At 37.7% G+C, this 21,579-nt stretch overlaps 1 protein-coding gene across 1 annotated transcript in view; it reads left to right on the forward strand.

Annotated features, from left to right (window-relative positions):
• Window positions 1-2,435: 2,435 nt before the first annotated feature.
• Nek1 (NIMA related kinase 1) overlaps window positions 2,436-21,579 on the forward strand; it is a 115,762-nt gene continuing 96,618 nt past the window's right edge. The window contains exons 1-9 of the mRNA XM_027394076.2: window positions 2,436-2,997; window positions 7,942-8,089; window positions 8,485-8,581; window positions 12,636-12,733; window positions 14,372-14,455; window positions 16,614-16,681; window positions 16,808-16,894; window positions 17,631-17,685; window positions 19,766-19,966. Of these exons, the coding sequence (XP_027249877.1) occupies window positions 7,973-8,089; window positions 8,485-8,581; window positions 12,636-12,733; window positions 14,372-14,455; window positions 16,614-16,681; window positions 16,808-16,894; window positions 17,631-17,685; window positions 19,766-19,966 (807 nt within the window). The 5' untranslated portion in view covers window positions 2,436-2,997; window positions 7,942-7,972. The remainder of the gene's footprint in view (window positions 2,998-7,941; window positions 8,090-8,484; window positions 8,582-12,635; window positions 12,734-14,371; window positions 14,456-16,613; window positions 16,682-16,807; window positions 16,895-17,630; window positions 17,686-19,765; window positions 19,967-21,579) is intronic.

Here is a 21,579-nt window from a genome sequence, read left to right on the forward strand (position 1 = left end):
TATATCATAATCTAATCTATTTTGTAGACAATTATCTCATTATAAACAATAATAGCAAGTTTCCTATGTTCGTTTTTTTTTTTTTTTTTTTTTTTTTTTTGCTCCATGGTTCTAGAAGTGAAATTTAAAGTCAGAGAGTATAAATATTTACAGCATGCTTTTAGAAAGACTAGCAATTTATATTTTCAGCAACAGCTTTCCAGGGGTCTAACGAAGTGGTTCTCAACCTTCCCTACATCTGTGACCCTTTAATGTGGTTCCCCAGGTTGTGGTGACCCCCAAGCATAAAATCATTTCACTGCTGCTTCTTAATTGTAATTTTGCCACTGTTATGAATCATAATGTAAATATGTGTTTTCTGGTAGTCTTAGGTGACCTCTGTGAAAGGGTTGTTTGAATCCCTCCAGGGTTCATGACCCAAATATAAAAGGCCATTGGTCTAAAGAATTAACTTCAGACATATCTGACTAGTCATTCTTCATGCAAGCATTAAAAATGAATTTGCTTAGATTAGCAGTTGGCACTGTTTCCCTGTCACTTAGCTAGACAGTGGTATGTGGATAGAACTAGAGTTGTACTTTAGATAGCAAAGTTCCTGCTAGCTGGATTTGGATGGGTCTAAAGATTAGAAGTATATGTGTGTATGTGTGTGTGTATGTATGTGTGTATGTATATGCATGGAGATTGAAGTGCTGAATTTCAAAGTTTCTTTTTCTAGTGTACTAGCTTAGGTAACTTGCTGTGTCACTGTCTGGCAAAGAAGCCCCAAATCTGTCCATTTCCAAGTTAGAAACGATTACAAACTCCTGAACCTAGAAAAGTGGTTGTCTTGAGTGTTTAGTGTGGGAAATGGATGGGGAAAACAGAAAAAGGTGGGTTTCTTTGATCCAAATAATCTGACTTCAGGTCTCTGGCAAAGTCTGTGGAGTCTCTCCACTCTGTCTGCATACAATGCATGAACAGCAAGCACAACCTTCCGCAACTGTGGCAGTACACCAAAGACACAGTCGTCTTCCTGCTTCGTGTATGGACTTTCCTGCTGTTTCAGATTATACTAGGAGGCACTAGGTTACTGAGAAAGCTAATCATGACACTAGGTGTGTTCTCAACTGTTTCAATTCCTACACTGAAAGGTTTTTAGTATATTGTACACCACCAGTCCCTTCAGTATAAAACTTAAACACACAGTAGATGTAAAGGTGTAGAAAACAGTATCATAGCTTTGCATTTTAAAAATTAAATGATTTTAAAATTAATGATTCTGCCAGGCGGTGGTGGTGCACACCTTTAGTCCCAGCACTCAGGAGGCAGAGGCAGGTGGATCTCTGTGAGTTCAACACCAGTCTGGTCTACAAGATCTAGTTCCAGGACAGCCGCCAAACCCACAGAGAAACCCTGTCTCAAAAAGCCAGAAAAAAAATGATTCCATTAATTAATTGAACAAAGTAACCTAAAGAAATCTTATTTTGGGGGGAGAGGGTTCGAGAAGAAATCTTATTTTTAATCACTAAGATATTTGTGGACATGTACGTAGTAAGCGCAGTGCTAGTAAGTACCTGCAGAAGCCAAAGGCTTCAGGATCCCCCTGAAGTTAAATTACAGGTGGTTGAGAGCTAACCAACATGGATTCTGGAAACCCGAACTCTTTCTCCGTTCTAACAGCTGAACCGTTTCTCCAGTCCCTCAAAATAACTTTTTAACGGCTTTGTACTTAAAGGAAAATTATTTGTGAATATATGGCATCCTCAGTTAAGTAATGAGCGCTGAAATTAAAGTACCTTGTCTGTGTACCGTGTGTGGGAAAGCTATTAATATGCTTTATTCAGTCAGATTCCTGAGTGAATTTCCCGCCTTCACTCCGCCTAACTCTTTCCAGTTTTACATTCTTCTTCCCACACTCTTCTTTCACACCATCCTTCTGTGTCTTGGAGTGGCAACCCCTGAAGCTCCGCCCCTCCCACCTGCCCCGCCCCCTGTCCGCACCGCCCTTCTAGCGCTAGTTCTCTTCATCTCCGCAAGCCTCCCTGTAGTCCCGCCCCGGTGGCCTAACGTTCCCCGACGGCCCCGCCCCTTCTCGATGCCCCGCCCTAGTTCCTTTGCCCCCTCCTCGATCCCGCCCTACACCTAGTCTCGCCCAACTGGCTTCGGCCCGCCCTCAATCTTCCTTTCCTAACGGACACCTATACTCTCGCTCCGCCCTCTTTCCCGCCTCCTCTCTCCTCTAGGCCCGCCCCTATGGCTCCCAACACTTCCCTGCTCTTGTAACCCCGCCCTTCCTCGAAGCCCTGCCCTTCCCATCCCCGCTAGTCCCGCCCCGCCCTACAGGCACCGCCCCGTTCGCTTCGTCGGGCTAGCCCCGCCCCACCGCGCCTCCCGGTTCCTCTCCTGCAGCGCCGCTCCAAACCGGCTCCTGCGCCCTGACGTCACACGCCAGCGACGGTGACTCGCGGGCCGTTCCTCTCTCTCCCCTCAGCATTAGCCCCAGGGTTTTGGGGCGGTAACGTGCGGAGTCTTTTCCTGGAGCCGGTGCAGTTGCCCGCACCCCGGAATCCATGGTCACTGTGGCGAGGCGGGAGGACGTGGGCGGCAGGTAGCCTCCCAGTCGCACACGCTGCGGGTCGGGGCCTGGCCCAGCCAACGGGACCTGAGAAGTTGGGGGCGGTACCCGGGCACTCCCCCTGAGCCGCCGCCGTTTCCAAGGGGTCAGAAACCCTGCGTTTGTTTCGTCCTCGTAGCCAGGACCCGTGGCGCGGCATCTGTGCCCTGCCCGCCCGAGGCAAGCCTGACGCGTCAGCCAGAGACCCGTGCCAGGGGTAGGAGTTGCAGTCTGGGCTGTGAGCGGCTGCCGGGTAGACAGACCTGCTTTCCCTTACGGCATGCCATTTTCCGCTTGCACCAGGGTACCTCTGCCTTAAGTCCTGTAGGAAGCCACTGCTGCATCTAGCCAGGTGCTTATGGTCACCACTGTTCCTCTGACTCAAGTCCCGTATCATTGAGGTGAGTTGCTCATGCGGGAAGCAGAGACAGGCAGAGCGGTGAACTCCTGGGAGCGAGGAGACCTGTATAGATCTTTTGTAGAGTGCATGGATGCTCACCCAAGTGTTTGCACGTGAAGCACCTTCGTCTCATTAAAATGTTAACTCGGAGGACCTGTGTGGCTCAAAGCAGTTCTTTGATATCATAAAATGACAACGCAATCTTGGTGGATGATAAGCGGTCATTAAAATGGATTAGATGCCTTTGATCTTACCTGTGAGTTTTAATGAGGAGAAAATGAATAACAGTTAACTGATTGCCCTAAAACTTAGTGTATCGCTTCTTTTTTTCATGATTTGACATAATTTCCATGTGTAAAGTGTTAAGAGTTTTACTATTTTAATAATTCAATGTAACTTTGGGAAGGGGTCCTGAGGATTGGATACAGGACTTAAAGATTTTTGCTAGGTATGTAATCTGCCACTGAGTTATATACCCCGGCTAATTTTTATATACCCCGGCTATATACTCTCTCCTGTAAGCAGAAATATTTTTATTACCTACATAAATCACCTCGGGAAATGTTTGTGAAGGCTTAAAAGCCCTAGTCCTTCTAAGCTTTAATGATGGGGCTTTTCTTATGATGCAGGAAGTAGAGATGATGGGCCACAGCCAAACACAAAGAGTAGTTCTTTGTTTCTAGGTTCCAGGATCTAGGCGTCTACATTTAAAATTGTTTCTCTGGAGAAACCCGAGTATCCTATTTTGTGGGGGAACTGGTTTTTACACAAAGTCTGTTAGAAATATAAGGCCTGTGGAAAAGCCACAGAAATTCTTTTGAGATCGTATTAATAATACATTGACATTGTATTCTAAGTAAATTTTCTTATCTAAATCATGGACATGATAGCTTTCCAGTAATATAAAGTTTTCCTTTGTATGTTGGTAGTTTCTACTACAAACTCCTTGGGTGTACATTTACCAAGGAGAAAACACATACTGTGTCAAAAGAGAGTAGCATTCCTCTATTTTGCTTTCTGATTTATTCTCAGTAGTGGAAAAAATAAGAGAAGAATTTCCCTCTGAGAAGACACGTCCACCACTTTCTACAATTCAGGCCTTTTCTATTGTTTTGGAAGAACCCTGTGCACAGATTTTGCAGACACTACCAGAAAATTTCTTAGCATCTGCTGTCATCTATTCCTAATGTCTCCCTTTGGAATAATAACCTGTGCATCAAATATCAGAAATAGTTAATGCTTAATGCCTGTCAGTGTGTGTTTTCCTGATTAATGGAGATGCAGTTTTAAATTCATGTACTCTGACAGTTTTCACATGTGGTTCATAATATTGTGTCAAACATTGCTTATTTGTAATAGTTCTTAGAAAGAAAAATGGAAAGGAAGATATCTAATTTGACTAGAGTTGAGGTATTTTTTTTTCTGGAACATAATTGATATACTTAAAAAGCAACATGATATCATAGCAAAACCTTAAATGTTAAGATGAAAAGTTTGGAAATGGGGAATTGTTGAAGCCCTCCTCCCACCCCCCCAAAGCTAAGGATCAGTCGCAGGGCCTGGTACATACTTGGCTGCTGCTTCTGCCACCAAAGCTATATTCCCATCCCTGTTCAAATATTTAATTAGGAACAGCAAGATGGGCCAGCAGGTAAAGGCACTTGCCACCAAGCCTGATAACCTTAGTTCAATCTCCATGACCTACCCTACATGGTAGAAGAAAAGAACCAACCAACCCTTATTCTTTGCGCGATCTCTCTCTCTGTCTCTCTCTGTCTCTGTCTCTCTCTCTAAATACATTTAAAATATTTAAAAATTAAAGTAGGGGAAATTGATTTGCTGAGTGTTCTTCCTATTTGTATCAGTATACAAGTATACATGGCTGATTAATTTTGTTTTAACTAGCTAATCAATTCTTACAGTTCAAAATTCAGACAATAGAAAAGATTGAAGAATTCTCAACTGTTTATTTCTCTTCTTTGGAAGCAATGTTACTAGTTTTTATTTGTTGTTTGTTTGGTTTCCTCTGTGTGTGTGTGTGTGTGTGTGTGTGTGTGTGTGTGTGTGTGTGTCCTTACAGAATTATTTCTTATACAAATACTTCTCTCTCTCTCTCTCTCTCTCTCTCTCTCTCTATATATATATATATATATATATATATATATATATATGTCCTTTTGTCGCACAAATAGTTTGTTGCCAACTCTGTACAAATCTAGACATATCTTGGAAAAGGAACTCTCAAGTGAAAGATTGCCTCAGTCAGGTTGTCTTGTACATGTCTGTGAGAATTTTCTTGATTAATGATTGGTGTGGGAGAGCTCAGCCTACTCTGGGTGGTGCCACCCTTAGGCAGGTGGTCCTGGCTTGTGTAAGAAAGCCAGCTCTTGCGGGTGGTATATTTTATCTTTCATTTGAAATTGTTTCCTAGTATAATAAATTAGTTATAAAGTCCCGAGGCTATGAAGTAGTATAGCTTATGTTTTCCTTCTGATATATATTGACTGCAGAAAAGGAGAGCTTGTCATGTGTTCTGACACTTTTTAACCATGAATCTCTGCTCAGAAAGGTACCCATGTTTATGGTTTCTGGTGGCAATTAGAATTATCTTTCTTCTTCCCAAGAGCAGTAGATTTGGCCTTACTGAATTAGAACCACAGTGCTCAGGATGTAGATGGCAATAGAATAAAATACTAGGGATACTAATAGGTCTTGGTATAGTCCCTAGAAAGGAATTGGCAATTAAATTTGGAGGAAGAGCCAAACTGACAAATTTTGTTTTTTCCTCTCTTGGCAAAAAGTCACAAAACAATGATGGTTATAAAATAACCTTATTATGTGGTTATTATTTAATGTAATTTTCATGAAATTGAGTCTTCTAAGATGAGTTTATCATGATTTGTTCTCTAAGTAGTGCAGTAATATGATACATTGAGCTTTCTTGTTCTGGAGATAACATTACAGTTTGGCTGGTTCCCAGATACCCATTACACTGTGCTGGTTGAGTCAATGTAGGCCATGTTTGGAATGACTTTTCCTCTCTACCTCACTGTTGATGGCTGGAGTTTTATGATAATGTTTTAATTCTTATTTTTCTTAAGGTTGCTAAAAGCATCAACATTGTAGAAATTGAAATGGGATCTGATTATAATGTTTTTGAATATTGAAGGTTCTTTTCACAAAATTTCATAAGCTATTACAGGCTGGATTTTAACCTTTACTTTTCAGAACTGTATTATGAATTCTGTAATTTAAGAAAAATCGAATCTGTTTTAGAAAAATTAGTATTGTAGATGAGATGAAAACATCACATCAGTTTATTAATATGGTGAACTGTGGCAGAAAATTTAAGTTTCCTGAAAGTGCATTTCCTCCCAGAAAGGAATCACACACTGGAAACCTGGGTGAATAAAGTATTAGTTTCAGATTAAAATAGTGAATTTGTATATTTGCTTATCCTAAAATTATAATTGTTAAAGCTACTGTATTAGTCACAGTTCTCTAGAGAAACAGTAGAAAGTGTGTGTGTGTGTGTGTGTGTGTTTGTGAAAGGGGGATTTATTAGAGTGGCTTACAGGCTGTGGTCCAACTAGTCCAACAATGGCTGTCATCAGATGGAAAGCAAAGAATCTGGTAGCTGTTCTGTCCCCAAGGCTGTCTTCAATGCGGAAGAAGTAGGTTCCAATGCCAGTGAAGGAGTGCTTCAGCCTCAGAATAAATGAACTTGCCAGCAGGAGTGAAGGCAAGCAGACAGAGCAAAAGCTTCTCTGTCTCCTTTCATGTGGACTGACTCCAAAGGTGTAGCCCAGATTTTAGGATGGGTCTTCTGATTTCAAATGATCCAGTGAAGAAAAATCCCTCATAGGTGTGCCCAGCTGCTTGGTTTTAGTTGATTCCAGAGGTAGTCAAGTTGACATCCAAGATTAGCCAAACTGCTAACAACTTTGTTTTAGTTGGAAAAGTCTTTGAAGTATGCTGGTCAAGCCAGTTCATAGTAAGCTGGTGGTACATGGTGGTACATATTTGTATCCCAGCATTTAAGATTGGGAAGGAGGACAGTTTGAGGCCAGAATAGACTACATTAATAACCTGTCTCAAAAATAAAGTTTTTACCTTTATGACAGCTAACGATCTCATTAAATAGTAAGGTTTTCCATATTAATAAAAAAGACTATGCAAGTAGAAATGGACAAAGAATATAGAGAAAATACAAATGTTCGATAAATATGGAAGAATCTTTCAAATTTATCAGTAAGCAAAAGAACTGAAATGCAACATTGTTCTAATCAAACATCAGAAAGAAGAACTCAATGACAACATGGCTCAGGTTGTTCGTAGTATATTGCTTTAGTTAATCCTCACAGTAATTCTTTAAGTTCATATTGTGTATGTCTACATTTACAGGTGAATAAACTGAGATACAGAAATCAATAGTGTAAGGCAGTGGTTCTCAACCTTTCTCATGCTGCAACCCGAATACAACTAGTTCCTCGTGTTGTGGTGACCCCCAACCATGTAATTATTTTTGTTGCTACTATACAACTGTAATTTTGCAACTGTTATGAATTGTAGTGTAAATATCCAGTATGCAGGATAACTGATATGCAACCCCTGTGGTATTTTGACCACAAAGGGGTTGCAACCCACAGGTTGAGAACCACTGGTGTATGAACATGTGACAAGTAATAGAACCTTTCTTGGTGTTCTATTGCTGTGAAGAGACACCATAACCGAGACAACTCTTATAAAGGAAAGAATTTAACTGGGTGCATGCTTTTGTGCCTGTATTGTAAGTATGTTTAGTATTGGATGTTTCAAATCATTCTAATAAAACTGAAACATCACTGTTTCTTGATTTTTTTTTATTCTAAGTGTAAGGTTTATTTGACTTTCAGTCAAGTTGTTAGAGACTTGCTTAATCTCTGTTAACTCTCTTTATGTGTAGCTAACCTATAAACATGCCTTAAGGAGGAACCATGGACAAGTATGTTAGACTACAGAAGATTGGAGAAGGCTCATTTGGAAAAGCTGTTCTTGTTAAATCCATAGAGGACAGCATGCATTATGTTATCAAGGAAATTAACATCTCAAGAGTAAGTATATTTTTACTTTGGTTGCACAAGTAGTAATTTGGGCACCATAGGACATCTTTTTAGAGAAATGTATAACCTAATGAGAAAGAGTGCTGTCATCCCACCAAGGTCCACTGATTTCAGAGGAATCTGTGTGTCCTTTCAGACTTTTTTTTCATGTACTTATAAGTTCCTGTACTTGTATGTAGATACATAGACTTACAGTCCTGTAACTCACTATAGATGAGGTACCCTAAGTGAGTGTCACTTACAGATTCAGTTCATTCCTTTTTAACTTACTGCTGTGGTTTTTAATTTATTATTATTATTGTACTGTGTTCGTACCATTTTTAACCACTCTCTTGTTGGTGGACTTTTAACTTTATTAGTGGTTTTGCTGTTTCCTCCTATTTAAGATGTCCGGTAGAGAACGGCAAGAGTCAAGGAGCGAAGTTGCTGTGTTGGCAAACATGAAGCATCCAAATATTGTCCAATATAAAGAATCATTTGAAGGTCAGACTCATTTTGAAAACATGTAAAATAAGCTCTAAAACACTTACAACTTATGTGTACTTTCCTTGTAAGGAATTATTTTGTGAATGTATTTTAGGAAAAAATGTATGTTTTTTTGTTTTTGTTGTTTAATAAATATGCATGTAAGTGTCTGTTTGATTGATTCTAAGATAGTAGTGACACCATACTATCCCGTCATAGCTTAATACTGGATCATTTTTATCAGAAATTACTTTAAAAAAAGCAGCATAGCACCAAAATTTGGAATGGGGAAAATTAATAATAATTAAAATTTTAAACTTAAAACTCCATATAATTATTCCTATCACTAAAACTGAGAAAATGTTCTGATCTTGATTTTTTTCAACCATTTCCTTATTTTTTTTGGCAATTTCATACATGTATATAACTTAATAATATTCCCCACACACCCTGTTGCTCTATTCCTCCTCCGAGCACTTCCTATTTTCATGTCTCTCTTTTTAATAGCCCACTGACCTTTAAGTGGGGCTGCTTGCATGTGCACAGGTGTGGGGTTACTTCTGAATCTTGAGCAGTTTATCAGTGATTACAGCCTTGAGGAAAAATGACTCCTCCTTCCCAGTAGCCTTTAACTGCTGTATCTCTTCATCCAGGAGTGGGTGGGTGGTCCTGGCCCCTCCCCAGTCCAACCTAGAACATTAAAAGGCCCCGTCTTCACATGCAAGTAATCTAGATGATTCAAGAGTACTTCATTTTAAAGCAGTGCCTGCTCACAATAAGTGTTCAAAAGGTATAGACAGGCAGGCATGACTACAAGTTGTCAGTTCCTCTAACTTCACCCTCATTCCAACTCCCTAGGATTTAGTGGGGTTGACAACCCAGTGCTTATTCTTAGCCTGTTTGCTGTGCCTACAGGACGCCTGCTGTGTTAGGGAAACAAAGTACTGGGTTTTCCCAATGCTCTTACACCACAAAGCTGAAGACTTCCATAATTCAAAGGGCATGGGAGTCTTTCCCTAGCAAGCAAGCAGCTCTGCAGTGGATAGCAGCTAGGAGCCCTCTATTCCAGTTCACATCAGACACTGTCTACCCACAGGTAGTGCCTTGCTGCCTATATTGTCCACACCGTCCCTATTTCAGACCCAGCAGCAGTGCAGACCTGTGAATTCCTGCCAAATAAGATACAAATGGACATTTCCATGACCTCCTTTCAGATCTGATTGACTTGCTATGGCAGCTCACAGAATTGTTCTTAAATTTATAATTGAGATGTGTACACACACACACACACACACACACACACACACACACATCTTTTATATTGTATATAAATCCATACCCAAAACTGGTAGAAAACAGTAACCAAAACATATGGAGCTTTTTGGCTTCTGAAATTAGCAGTGGTAAAGTTACCAAGCAGTGTGCTTCTACTGAGTTTTCTAATTCTTGCCCCATTATTGTTTGCCATTCCTTTAGTTATTCTCTGCTTGTCTTTATCATTTGGCTTACCTGGTTTTTGTGTTTTGTTTTGCTTCAACTTCAGTTTCTCAGGTTGTAGTTTTGGGGTTTAGGGGTTTTTAAAAGCCTGTAAGCCTATTAGTGATAAGGGATTTTTGTGTATTTTGTAGTCTTATGCAAAGTAATCTGACAGACAGGTGGTGATAAGGTGTTAGAAGGATACAAAATAGATCACTACTTTTCTACTCATTACATATTTGAATAAGTACTTGCTGGATGTGGTGCCACTCAGTACTAGGGAAGTAGAATCAGGAGGATTGGGAGTTGGAGGCCAGCCTGGGCAACATATGGAGACCTTGACAAGCAAGCTTGCCAGCAGAGGGTAGATGGATGGGAGGAAATGGAGGGGAGGATGGGAAGGAGTGAGGAGGGAGAGGAGAGAACAAATGATAATTTTGCCTCTAATAGAGATCTGAGTAGCAGAAAATATAACTAATTCATGTGTTAAATCCCCATCATTTTGCAAAATTTCTTTTGTGTTCTATGTAACCTCCCCTAGTCTCACCTCTCAATTTCCTCATGGTCCAGTGCTGGAGATCAAACATGGGGCTTTGTGTGTTCTGAGCAAACACTTCCACCAAGTTATATCTCCAGCTTTGACACAGGATCTTGCCTTGCTCAAACTTGCAAATCTTCTACTTCAGCTTCATGACACCACAGATAGCTTACAAAACATGGCAGAATTGCTTTCAACTGTCTTTGAAATACAATAATTCTTTTCTTGGAACTAGGTATTGTTACTGCTCTTTATTCTTCCCAGAAATAGTCTTAAGTATTAATAAGTGTATAAATGATGGCACACTATATGCAACTTTTGGATTCTATAAGAGTTTTTCATTTGTCATTTTTTAAGGTTTATTTCTATTTTATGTTTATGTTTGTCTGTATGTATCTAAGTGCACATGTGCATGATTGGTGCTCTTTGAGATCCCATGGAACTGGAATTATCAGTGATTGTGAGCCACCATGTGGGTGCTGGGAAACAAACTCAGGTCCTCTGTGAGTGCTCTTAGCTACTGAGTCATCTCTCCAGCCCCATTTTATTTTGCCATTTCTAGCATGTATATTTAGATGATCTTTCCATCTCGGTCATAGTCATACAAATTCCTAATTATTTAATCCGGATAAGTTTCTAGCTCTAATGGTATATTATAGGCAGTATATCAGAAGAGCTTATAAGAGTCCTCAATAAAAATGCCACCACAAAGTGAGAGAAATGAGTGTTTCTAGAAGTGTGGCCATTGTACACATCCTAAGGACATGAGAAGAGGAACACTACCCTTTGAGTTGTAATAGTCTCCTTGGTGAGTCATGGTTCAGCAAATGTTACAAGTCGTATTGATCACTCTTTCTTTCATGAAAAAAGTTGGTGGTAGAAAGAATGGTTGTTTTCTAGGCCTTTCTAATGGATGGAAACAGAAGATCCTTTCTCCATGCACAAATGTAATGTTAAGTGTTTTAGTCTTTTAAATCTTTTGTCTTTCTGAGGGAACTGCCACTCATTTCCCAAGTAAATCATACACAGAGGCCTATTCTTCTTATTTATGAGTGCCCAGCCTTAGCTTAGCTTATTTCTAGCCAGCTTTTCTTATCTTTAATTACCTTTTCCCTCTGGGCTTTCATCTTTCTTACTTTCCATTTACTCCATGGCTGGCTGGCTGGCCCCTGATGTCCTCTTCCCCTTGTTCTCTCATTGCTCCTCCTCTCCTTGTTTCTTCTTCTATTTATCCTCTCTGCCTGCCAGCCCTGCCTATCCTTGCTCCTGCCTCTCTATTGGCCATTCAGCTCTTTATTAGTATCACCACATGTTTCTCTATTGGCCATTCAGCTCTTTATTAGTATCACCACATGTTTTAGACAGACACAGTAACACATCCTCACAGAGTTAAACAGATGTAGCACAAACAAAAGTCACATACCTGAAAATAATATTCTACCACACAAAGATATAAAAGGTATAAAAGATACAAACGTGATTATGGCAGTGTCCCATCTTGTTTATTCGTACACATACAGTTTTAACAAAATAAAAGAAACCCTTGGGGGTTGGAGGTGGAGGCTGTGCCTTATTCACTGTTGAATCCTCAGAATTCATTGTTTATTGTTATGTTTGTATTTATCAAGCAATTAATTCAAAATGAATAATTCAAAATAGAAAACTAGTGATCATTTCAAATCTAAGATATGGGCTCTGAAAAATTGGTGGGAAAACATGATTTTATATATAACTTTTGAGAAAAATTGAGCAAAAGTATACTGTTGTGCATTTTATTTATGTCCTTGAAGTATTAAGGTATAAAAACTGTTCTCTACTCAAATGGTGTATTCTCGGTAGAAAAATGGTCAATGATGGAGTTGCCTAAAACTTTTTATACCATTTTTTAAAACCATTGTACAACCTGTATAGGGAGAGTTCCTAGACCCTGTGCCCTAATTCTTTTGAAGTTGGTCCACTCTATGTTTAGCTGCTGCTTTTTTATCTAATCTTTAAGTTGCTTAACTCTGCTTTTGATGCAGCATTTTAAAAATGGAATTTGATGTTTATATTTTGTAGAAAATGGCTCTCTCTACATAGTAATGGATTACTGTGAAGGAGGGGATCTGTTTAAACGAATAAATGCTCAGAAAGGCACTTTGTTTCAAGAAGATCAGGTGGGTTGGTATGTAGGAGCCTCGTTCCTACCCCACTACCAAGAAGCAACTCAAAGTGTGGTTTCATATGTATTTATTTGGGGGGCAGGATGGGAAACAGAGCAGAGGATAGAGTCTCGTGTAGCTGGCCTGAAACTTCTAATCATCCTGCCTCTACCACTTCAGTGCTGAAACTATAGACATGTGCCACCACACCCAGCTATATGCATTCATTTTTAACTGTGGATGCTAATCACAATTGCTAGGGCACACTGGTACTAAATACAATATTTTAGGGTTTTTGAAAAAATGGAAGCACAGTATACATACTGTTCTACAACTTCCTGTGTTCAGTTAACAGTGTTCAGTTCTATACATAGAGGTGCTTCATTCTCAGTGACTGCATAGTACAGGGCTGTCATATCTTATCAGTCCCCTTAATGGACGTGTGGATTGTTTAATAAACAAGTAGTTCCAAACCATACACCCCTTGTACATTTTTTTTGGCATTTCTGATACTATATCTGGAATAAATTTGAAATCGCAATTACTAATTTAAAAGGCATGTGAATTTTAAGTTCTGTGTTTTATCAAATGATTTAACCACCTCCTCACAAATGAGGTATGAAAATGAGGCATGTAGGGGCTGGAGAGATGGCTCAGAGGTTAAGAGCACCGACTGCTCTTCCAGAGGTCCTGAGTTCAATTCCCAGCAACCACCTGGTGGCTCACAACCATCTGTTATGAGATCTGGTGCCCTCTTCTGATGTGCAGATATACATGGAAGCAGAATGTTGTATACATAATAAATAAATAAAATCTTTGAAAAAAAAATGAGATATGAATTGTATAACATTCTGAGCAATATTATGTATTATTTCAAATGGTACCCATCTTAGTTACTATTTTCAATTTGAAAAGTTAGCATTTCCTCTATGTCTTTATTGTCCTTTGTTCCTTTGTGTCATTTGTCATCTCTTGTTTTAGTCACCAGCATTTCCCCCAGGGATGTGAAAGAACTTAAGCATATTTGAGAATTAGCAACCTATTAATTACATTCAAGCATTTTCTCAAATTGTTATTAAACTTGACTGTATGTTTTGCTACAAAGATGTTTTAAATTTTATATGTCAAAGTTACCTAGGGACTTTGGAGAGGTGTATTTTTTGTGTTCTGTTTTGAAAATCATATGTCAATCAAAAATTACTAAAGTTGACCTATGTTTTATTATTATGCTTAATAATACCATATAAATGGAATTATTTTGATGTGAAGAGTGTGGTAGAAATTAAGTTATTTTACTTCTAAATGACAACTCCAGAGACTGTTTATATGTGGTGAATATTGTTAGAAATGTTAGGTAGATACCTTTTAAATTTCTATCTTGATAATTTTCTTCGTGTAATTTTTATTTGTATTGAAAAATAGAGAAAAAAACTTAACAAACTTATCCACCTATTACCAGTCTATTATAAAGTATAAATTATATTTTTCATTCAAGTTTCTTCTCATACTTATTTGCTGTGTGTAACAGACTTAGTATGTGTTATACCTGTCTTGTCAGTTGGCTTGAGTACCTACTAGTGTTACTATCTGCAAAGTACAAAGAAATTGTAGCCTGAATGTTCTTAATGTTCCTAATATGATGTTTCGCTCTAGATTTTGGACTGGTTTGTACAAATATGTTTGGCTTTGAAGCATGTACATGATAGAAAAATTCTTCACCGAGACATAAAGTCACAGGTATGCTATTTATAGTCTGTCACTAATAACCTCTCCCCTGCCCCCCGCCCTTTTTTAAGCACAGGGTTTCACAGTTTTGTTCATCTTAGCCTTAAACTCTATGTAGCCCGAGCTGCCTTCAAATTCTTTGTGATCCTCAGATCTTAGCATCCTGAGTGCTGAGATCACCCGTGTGAACCCTCACCAGGCCAGGCAGTGACTTCTCCATGACTTAAAACAGCAGCTCTGTCCTTTCCATCTGTCTTGTTCACTCAAAATGTGATGTCCCCATGTATTTCCCATAGTGCTCTACCACTTTTCTGTTCTCTGCTTTCTTGATTTACTCTTCCTTGTGATAGAATAAATCAAAAATGTGTGGAAGTTATTATTTTTTGAGATTTTGCATATCTGTGGTTAACTTTATTCCCTTTTCTCTAAATAGTGATAATTTAGATATAAGCTTCTGGATAGGAGATTGTTTTTCTACAAAATTGGAACATATGGTTCATTTGTTTTTTGGTATCAAGAATTGACATTCATGGGATGGAGAGATGGCTCAGAGGTTAAAAGCACCGACTACTCTTCCAGAGGTCCTGAGTTCGGTTCACAGCACCCACATGGTGGCTCACAACCATCCGTTATGAGATCTGGTGCCCTCTTCTGGTGTTAAGATATACATGGAAGCAGAATGTTGTATACATAATAAATAAATAAAATCTTAAAAAAAAAAGAATTGACATTCAGAATTTTAAAGCCATTATGATTCTTTTCTGTAATTTTGAGATTCTCTTTATGTATTTTTGTTCTGAAATTTTGCCAAGTTGTTTATTAGTGAGGTTAACTTTTTATTTACTATACTGTGCCTTTTGTGTGTGAGAGAGAGAATCTGCATCCTCTGGAAATGTTCTGGATTTTCCTTTAAATGAATCTTAATACATCACTTCAAATGTCTTCTTGGTTCTTTCTTCATTGACTATTAAAGTAGTTATTTTTCTCAGCTAACTAAGTCTACACTTCTTCCTTTTGTCTTTTTCTTCCGGATGGTGCCATGATCATACCCAGAGTATGCTAGGAAAGTACTCTATTTGAATCTCTTGTCTCTAGCCCCAAATCCCTTTGAAATTTTCTATAAGCTGGTACTTGTCTCATCCTCCATAATTTTTACTGTAATGACCAGTTTTTAAAGAAAAGTAATGGGATGTAGCTATATCTGTTATTGTGTTTTATTTCTTCATGTTTTATCTTTTTATTGGATACTTTGTCATTTCTTGCCCTGCTCCTGATATTTTTTCTCTGTAGCACATGCTAGTCTTGATTGAACCTCTAGAACGTGAGGATTTCAGGCTCTTTGTTATCCGTAAACATTCTACAGTTAATGTTTTGTCATACTGTTTTATAACCTTTTGTTTTTTGAGTGTCTCATTCTGTAGACCAGGCTGGCCTTGAACTTGTAGTCATGCTCTTGCCTCTTCATCTTGAGTGGTTGGGGTTATAGGTATGCACTTCCATCCTGGGCTAAGGAGTTGTATTTGTAGTGGAGTCTCACATTAATGATTTTATTTCCCAGTTTTGTTTTTGTTGTTATTTTATTAGATTTCTTCATGTCTAACTGAATTTTCCTACTCCTCCTCCATGTAGACCACTGCTCTTCTGTCGGTCTGTATGTCTGTATTCAGGATATCTAAATGAACTCTCATAATATGTGTTTTTAAGTATTAAAACTGGTTATTTGCCTAATGTATTCCCCACACATTAATTCCAGCACACAAGACAGTTTTAATTTTACCAAAATCCAACTTTTCTTTCTTTCTCTTCAGTTTTTGTTTGATATTATATCTAAGAAATTATTGCCTGTCTCAAAAGCATGAGAATTTTTTCCTGTCTATGGTTTTAGTTCTTATAGTCTATAATCCATTCTGAGTTAAATTTTGCATATGGTAAGATAGGTAAGAGGCTACATTTATTCTTTTTCATGGGGGATATCTAGTTACTGTAGAATAATTTGTATTGTATTAATTTTTCTAAAAACCAATATTGTCTCGTAGAAGTAACTGGACTGAAATGATATTTCTGTTTGCTCTCTCTCTCTCTCTCTCTCTCTCTCTCTCTCTCTCTCTCTCTCTCTCTCTCTCTCTCTCTCTCCCTCCCTCCCTCCCTCCCCCTTCTCTTTTTCTCACAGAACATATTTTTAACCAAAGATGGGACAGTGCAGCTTGGAGATTTTGGAATTGCTCGAGTTCTTAACAGGTAACATAACAGTCTTGAGCATTGTTTTGATAGAGTGTCTTCTGTCAAATTGAATCTGGTGTAGTGTATATGTAATAAATTATAATATCTCTGTCTTAAACTTCTTTAACAATTTTATTGTTCTAGTTCTGTAGACCTGGCTCGAACTTGCATAGGAACTCCATACTACCTGTCACCTGAAATCTGTGAAAATAAGCCTTATAATAATAAAAGGTATTTAAAATGATGTTCAATACATGATATATTTGATTTAAACCTTTCTGTCACACTCTATTTAATAGTCTTGAGAGTGCTATTCTAAAATCAGTAATATATGTGTAAACATGTATATATTTAGATTTTTAGTGTATGATGAGAGAATTGTAAAAGCACTCTTTCTCATTGGGAGAACTCAAAGAATCACTATTGTTTGTCATAGTTAGGAGGAGAGTGCTCTTTTTGCTCTTTCTCTTTCTCATAGTCACTTCCTGTGGGACTATAATAGTATAGAATGCATGCTAGATTCAAAATGAAGAAACCAAATTCAGAGGGAGCTAGACTATTATTGAGGACAGTCCCATAATTGAATAACAGTCCAACCATGAAACACTGTTTACTTTGCTCTCATGCTTGATTGTAGCAAATTAATATTTTTTATTTTGTAATAGTTTTAAAATTGAGTAAAGCACTTGAATTTTGCTAAATAAAAAGTAAATGGAATGAATTTTTGTACCATTCTTTTAAATATTAAATTTACTTAATGAAATTTTGAAGTAATTGCTTAGGCAACCCTTACTTTTGTAATTTGAGATAGCTGCTTTTATTATCTAGTTTGAAATTTTGAGTTAAAAAAATACTTCATAGAGTACATACTTTCTGCAAGGTTTTCCATGATATTTGTTTGCTTTAAATGAAAGAAATTGAATATATTCTGATATTCAGGAGAAATTTCTCCTTTTTGTCTTCCCAGTGACATCTGGGCTTTGGGCTGTGTCCTTTATGAGTTGTGTACACTTAAACATGCAGTAAGTAAAAGTTCTAATGTCTCCAGATCTGTGGCTTCTTCCGGATAATGCTTACAGAATAGAGGTTTTCTTTTCTGAAACTCAATCTTAGGCTGATTTGGTCTTATTACATATTTGCTGTTATTATAGTTTGTGATTCCACACCCCCTCAACATTATTTATCATGCTACAAATAGATCTCAGTCCCCTTCATGGAAATTCACTTACTGTGAATTTGATGTTTTCCCATAATACTTTTATTAGTTTCGTTTTAGCGAGTTCTTTCAAAACACCCATGTTTAGCTGGGTGTGGTAGAAAAACCTATAAGCCCAGCATTTAGGAGGCTGAGGCCAGAATTGCAAGTTCAGGGCCAGTCTGGACTAGATAGCATGATTCTGTGTGAAAAACAAAAAATTAAAAGCATCCAGATTCTTTGGGTTTGTTATTGCAAGTTATTTAAAGAATTTTATTTTCTGTGATGACAACCAGAGAGTTGTTTTTATTAAAACTAAACTTCCAACATGAAAAAGACAAAATAATTTTGTGCCTGGTGGTTTTGGCACATGGTTTTAATCCCAGCCGGGAGCCAGAGGCAAGCAGATGTCAGTGAGTTTGGGGCCAGCCTGGTCTACAGAGGGAGTTCCAGGATAGGTTTCAAAACTATACAGAAAAACTCTGTTTCAAAAAACAAAAACAGAAAAAAAATTTTATTCAGGGTGTTCAAGTTGTGTGTGTATATATATATATATATGTGTGTGTTGTTGTGTGTGATGTATGTACTTGATAGATAATGGAAGTATGCATGTGTGAGGTTAGAGGTACCCAGGTTGGCCCAAGGTCAGTGTCTGGTGTCTTTCCTTGATTGCTCTCCGTCTTTATCTTTTGCTCCTCATTTTGGCTAGGTTGCTTTTAGTGAGCTTTAGGGATCCACCTGCTTCTACCCACAACCCATCCTAGAGGAGAGCACAGAACCATCGGCTTTTACATGTGTTCTGGGGTTCTGAACTCATTATATCTTTGTGCATGTATCTGTGCTCAGGTATCTTCCCAGCTGAGCATCTTCCCAGCCTCTTACCAAGTACACATTAAGTACCTTATATTACTTATGATTTTCATTGGCATGTTTTTGAAATAGTACTAAATATACCAAAAAGAGAGTCTTGTCAAAATACATTTAATTTTAATAGCTTTTTCATTTTTATACCCTCTTTTTAAATTATGTTTCCCTCACTGATTAAACAGTACTGTATTTTTAAACTTCAAAAAAATGCATAAAATTGTAAAGCAGTAAATAAATACCATAAGCACTTCTAGCAAAAAACAACTGCTTATATTTGTTCTTTTCCCTTAAGCCTTATTCTGGTTTATAAATTGAATTGCTCATCTCCAAGAATTTATTTATATGAGCAGCTTTATAGCCTGTTTTTATTGTTTAATATTATTTGATCTGTCTTTTATTATTTTTTTGTTGAAGTATTTTTATATTTATATGAATGTACATGCATATATGAAAAGGCATTACATTTATCTGAATGCACATATCATTGGAGGTCAGACAAGTGTGTTTGAAGGCTTCTCTGAGCTACCTGATATGGGTGCCCATAACCAAACTCAGATTCTCTGGAAGAGCAGGAAGCCCTGGACATGGCCTAAGAAGAAAGTAGCTATGAGTTCTCTTACATCTTTACTTATTTTGCCCAAATGGTTTTTGCTCAGTAGTTAGTGTTTTTCTTCTAGTTGTTAGAACAGGGGCAGAGGAAGCCAGCTCTTAAATAAAGACCACTGAGTTACATAACTTTTTAATATCTTGATCATTGTTATGTCTTAAAATATATATTAATATTTATACCTCCCCTCAGCATGTTGCACAATTAGAGCTTACTCTTATAGCAAGTTACAATATTTCACTTTTTTGAAGACAGCCTTTTGAAATTATAGATAATTAGGTAAAGTTTGCAGACAGTATGCTGGTTGCATTCCTTGGTAGAGGATTGTATTTCTGTTCTTTGTTAGTGGAAAAAGAACTACTGCTGTTACTGATAGTCTCCATTTCAGTTTCTTTACATTTTACATATGTGCATATGTTTTCTGGATTTTTAGTTTGAAGCTGGAAACATGAAGAACTTGGTACTAAAGATAATATCTGGATCCTTTCCTCCCGTGTCTCTGCATTATTCCTATGAGCTCCGCAGTTTGCTATCTCAGCTATTTAAAAGGAATCCTAGGGATAGACCCTCAGTCAACTCCATTTTGGATAAAGGTTTTATAGCTAAACGAATCGAAAAGTTTCTCTCTCCTCAGGTATGTGGCAATGTTACCCCTAAAGTTAAACAGTACCTAACTGAAGGGCTGTGGCATCACCGCAGTGCCTAGGCTGGGATGCACTTCTCAGGCTGCGTTGGTGCCCCTTACCTTTCCCTCGGTTTCTAATTGAGATTAGTGAAGCTTCTTGTGCTTCACTTTTCTTTTTGTAAGCTATGAACTAAGAGATACAGCCATATTGTGGGGCGGGGAGGGGGGACTGTGAGAAGTAAAAAATAATGTGCATACAGTGCTTAATGCTAACACATATGTATTCAAAGTAATTAATGTGCATTACCACCATATATTACACTAGATATATGTAATGTCAGCATAATTTACATGATTATCACTGTATTTGACAAAACGATTGGAAACCATGATTCTCTGGGTGTGTTTAAGTGAATATACTATATTGCTGTATCTCATAATTTTTCTCATATAAATATAGATGCAAAACAAATACTTATGGAAATAATTGAATTTAATTTGGCATGTTTTATTTAAAAAATTTTGTCAAGGCAAATGACATTATTCAAAAATGTGATCACCTGAAATTGGATTGTTTTACTTTTCATTTTTATTGTAGCCTTTGTTAATTTAATCAGCATTAAATCCTTTTGTAAGTAACATATGTAGCAAAACATAACCCTATTGCTTATATATGCTTCTGGTTTAACAGAACATCCCTTAGAATAAATGCTCTTCAGAAAACAAGTGATGACACTTAAATTTAATGCTCAAAGAATACATTAGTAAGCAAGAAGGCTTGTTCAACTCACAGGGTAAAGGCTATTTGTATAAAACATAGCAACAATTTCAGAAATGTGTGTTTTACAAGACTTCTTTGTTAAAAATAATTCTTTCAAAGGCTGTTTAGATGTAATGTACTGTTATTTTTTGGGCAGCTACCAGATAAGAAACAAAAGCTTCATTTAATCTCATTGACGCTACCCCTCTTACCAATGCCATTAGAACATAGTCTCAAGGCTGAAACACTGGAGTGTACCTTCTTAGCAATGAAAGGGAAATTGTTAAAGCCTCAATTACCAAACATAATATGCAAAAGGGAGGCAGATTATGATGAATAACAAATAGAGTATTAAACATTGTATGCTTGGTGCATGTGGCACCCATTCTTTACTGGTATTTAAGCACCACTTGAATTTATTAAAACTTGAATATTTTGTTTGTAAAATGTATTTTCTGCATATTACTTGTTCAGTATTCAATGAGGTACTTTGTGCTCCATCTTTAAGACTGTAACTTTGAAACAATTGATGAGCTTTGACATCAGAGCTATTTCTCCTCGTATCATTATAATGATCTACATTTTATGTTTTCTTACCACGCGGTTGCACACCTGTGATCCTTCTGCCTCAGCCTTTGAATTCCTGGATTGCAGGACAACTTTTATTTTAGAAACCATAGTTCTTTAAGTGCCACTGGCCAAAATTAAAATTTGCATGGTGCAGTGCTCCTCCCTGTGTCCCGACAGATTTTCTTGTATGTGGCTTTTTTCCTTAGGAGGCCAAGCTCTGTCTGGTAGAGCTCCCTGTGAGGATGGAAGTCTTCCATCTCCAAACAGTCCAACATCACAGCTTCTTCTTACC

The sequence above is a fragment of the Cricetulus griseus genome (genome assembly GCF_003668045.3).
Source record: "Cricetulus griseus strain 17A/GY chromosome 1 unlocalized genomic scaffold, alternate assembly CriGri-PICRH-1.0 chr1_0, whole genome shotgun sequence".
Lineage (NCBI taxonomy): Eukaryota > Metazoa > Chordata > Mammalia > Rodentia > Cricetidae > Cricetulus > Cricetulus griseus.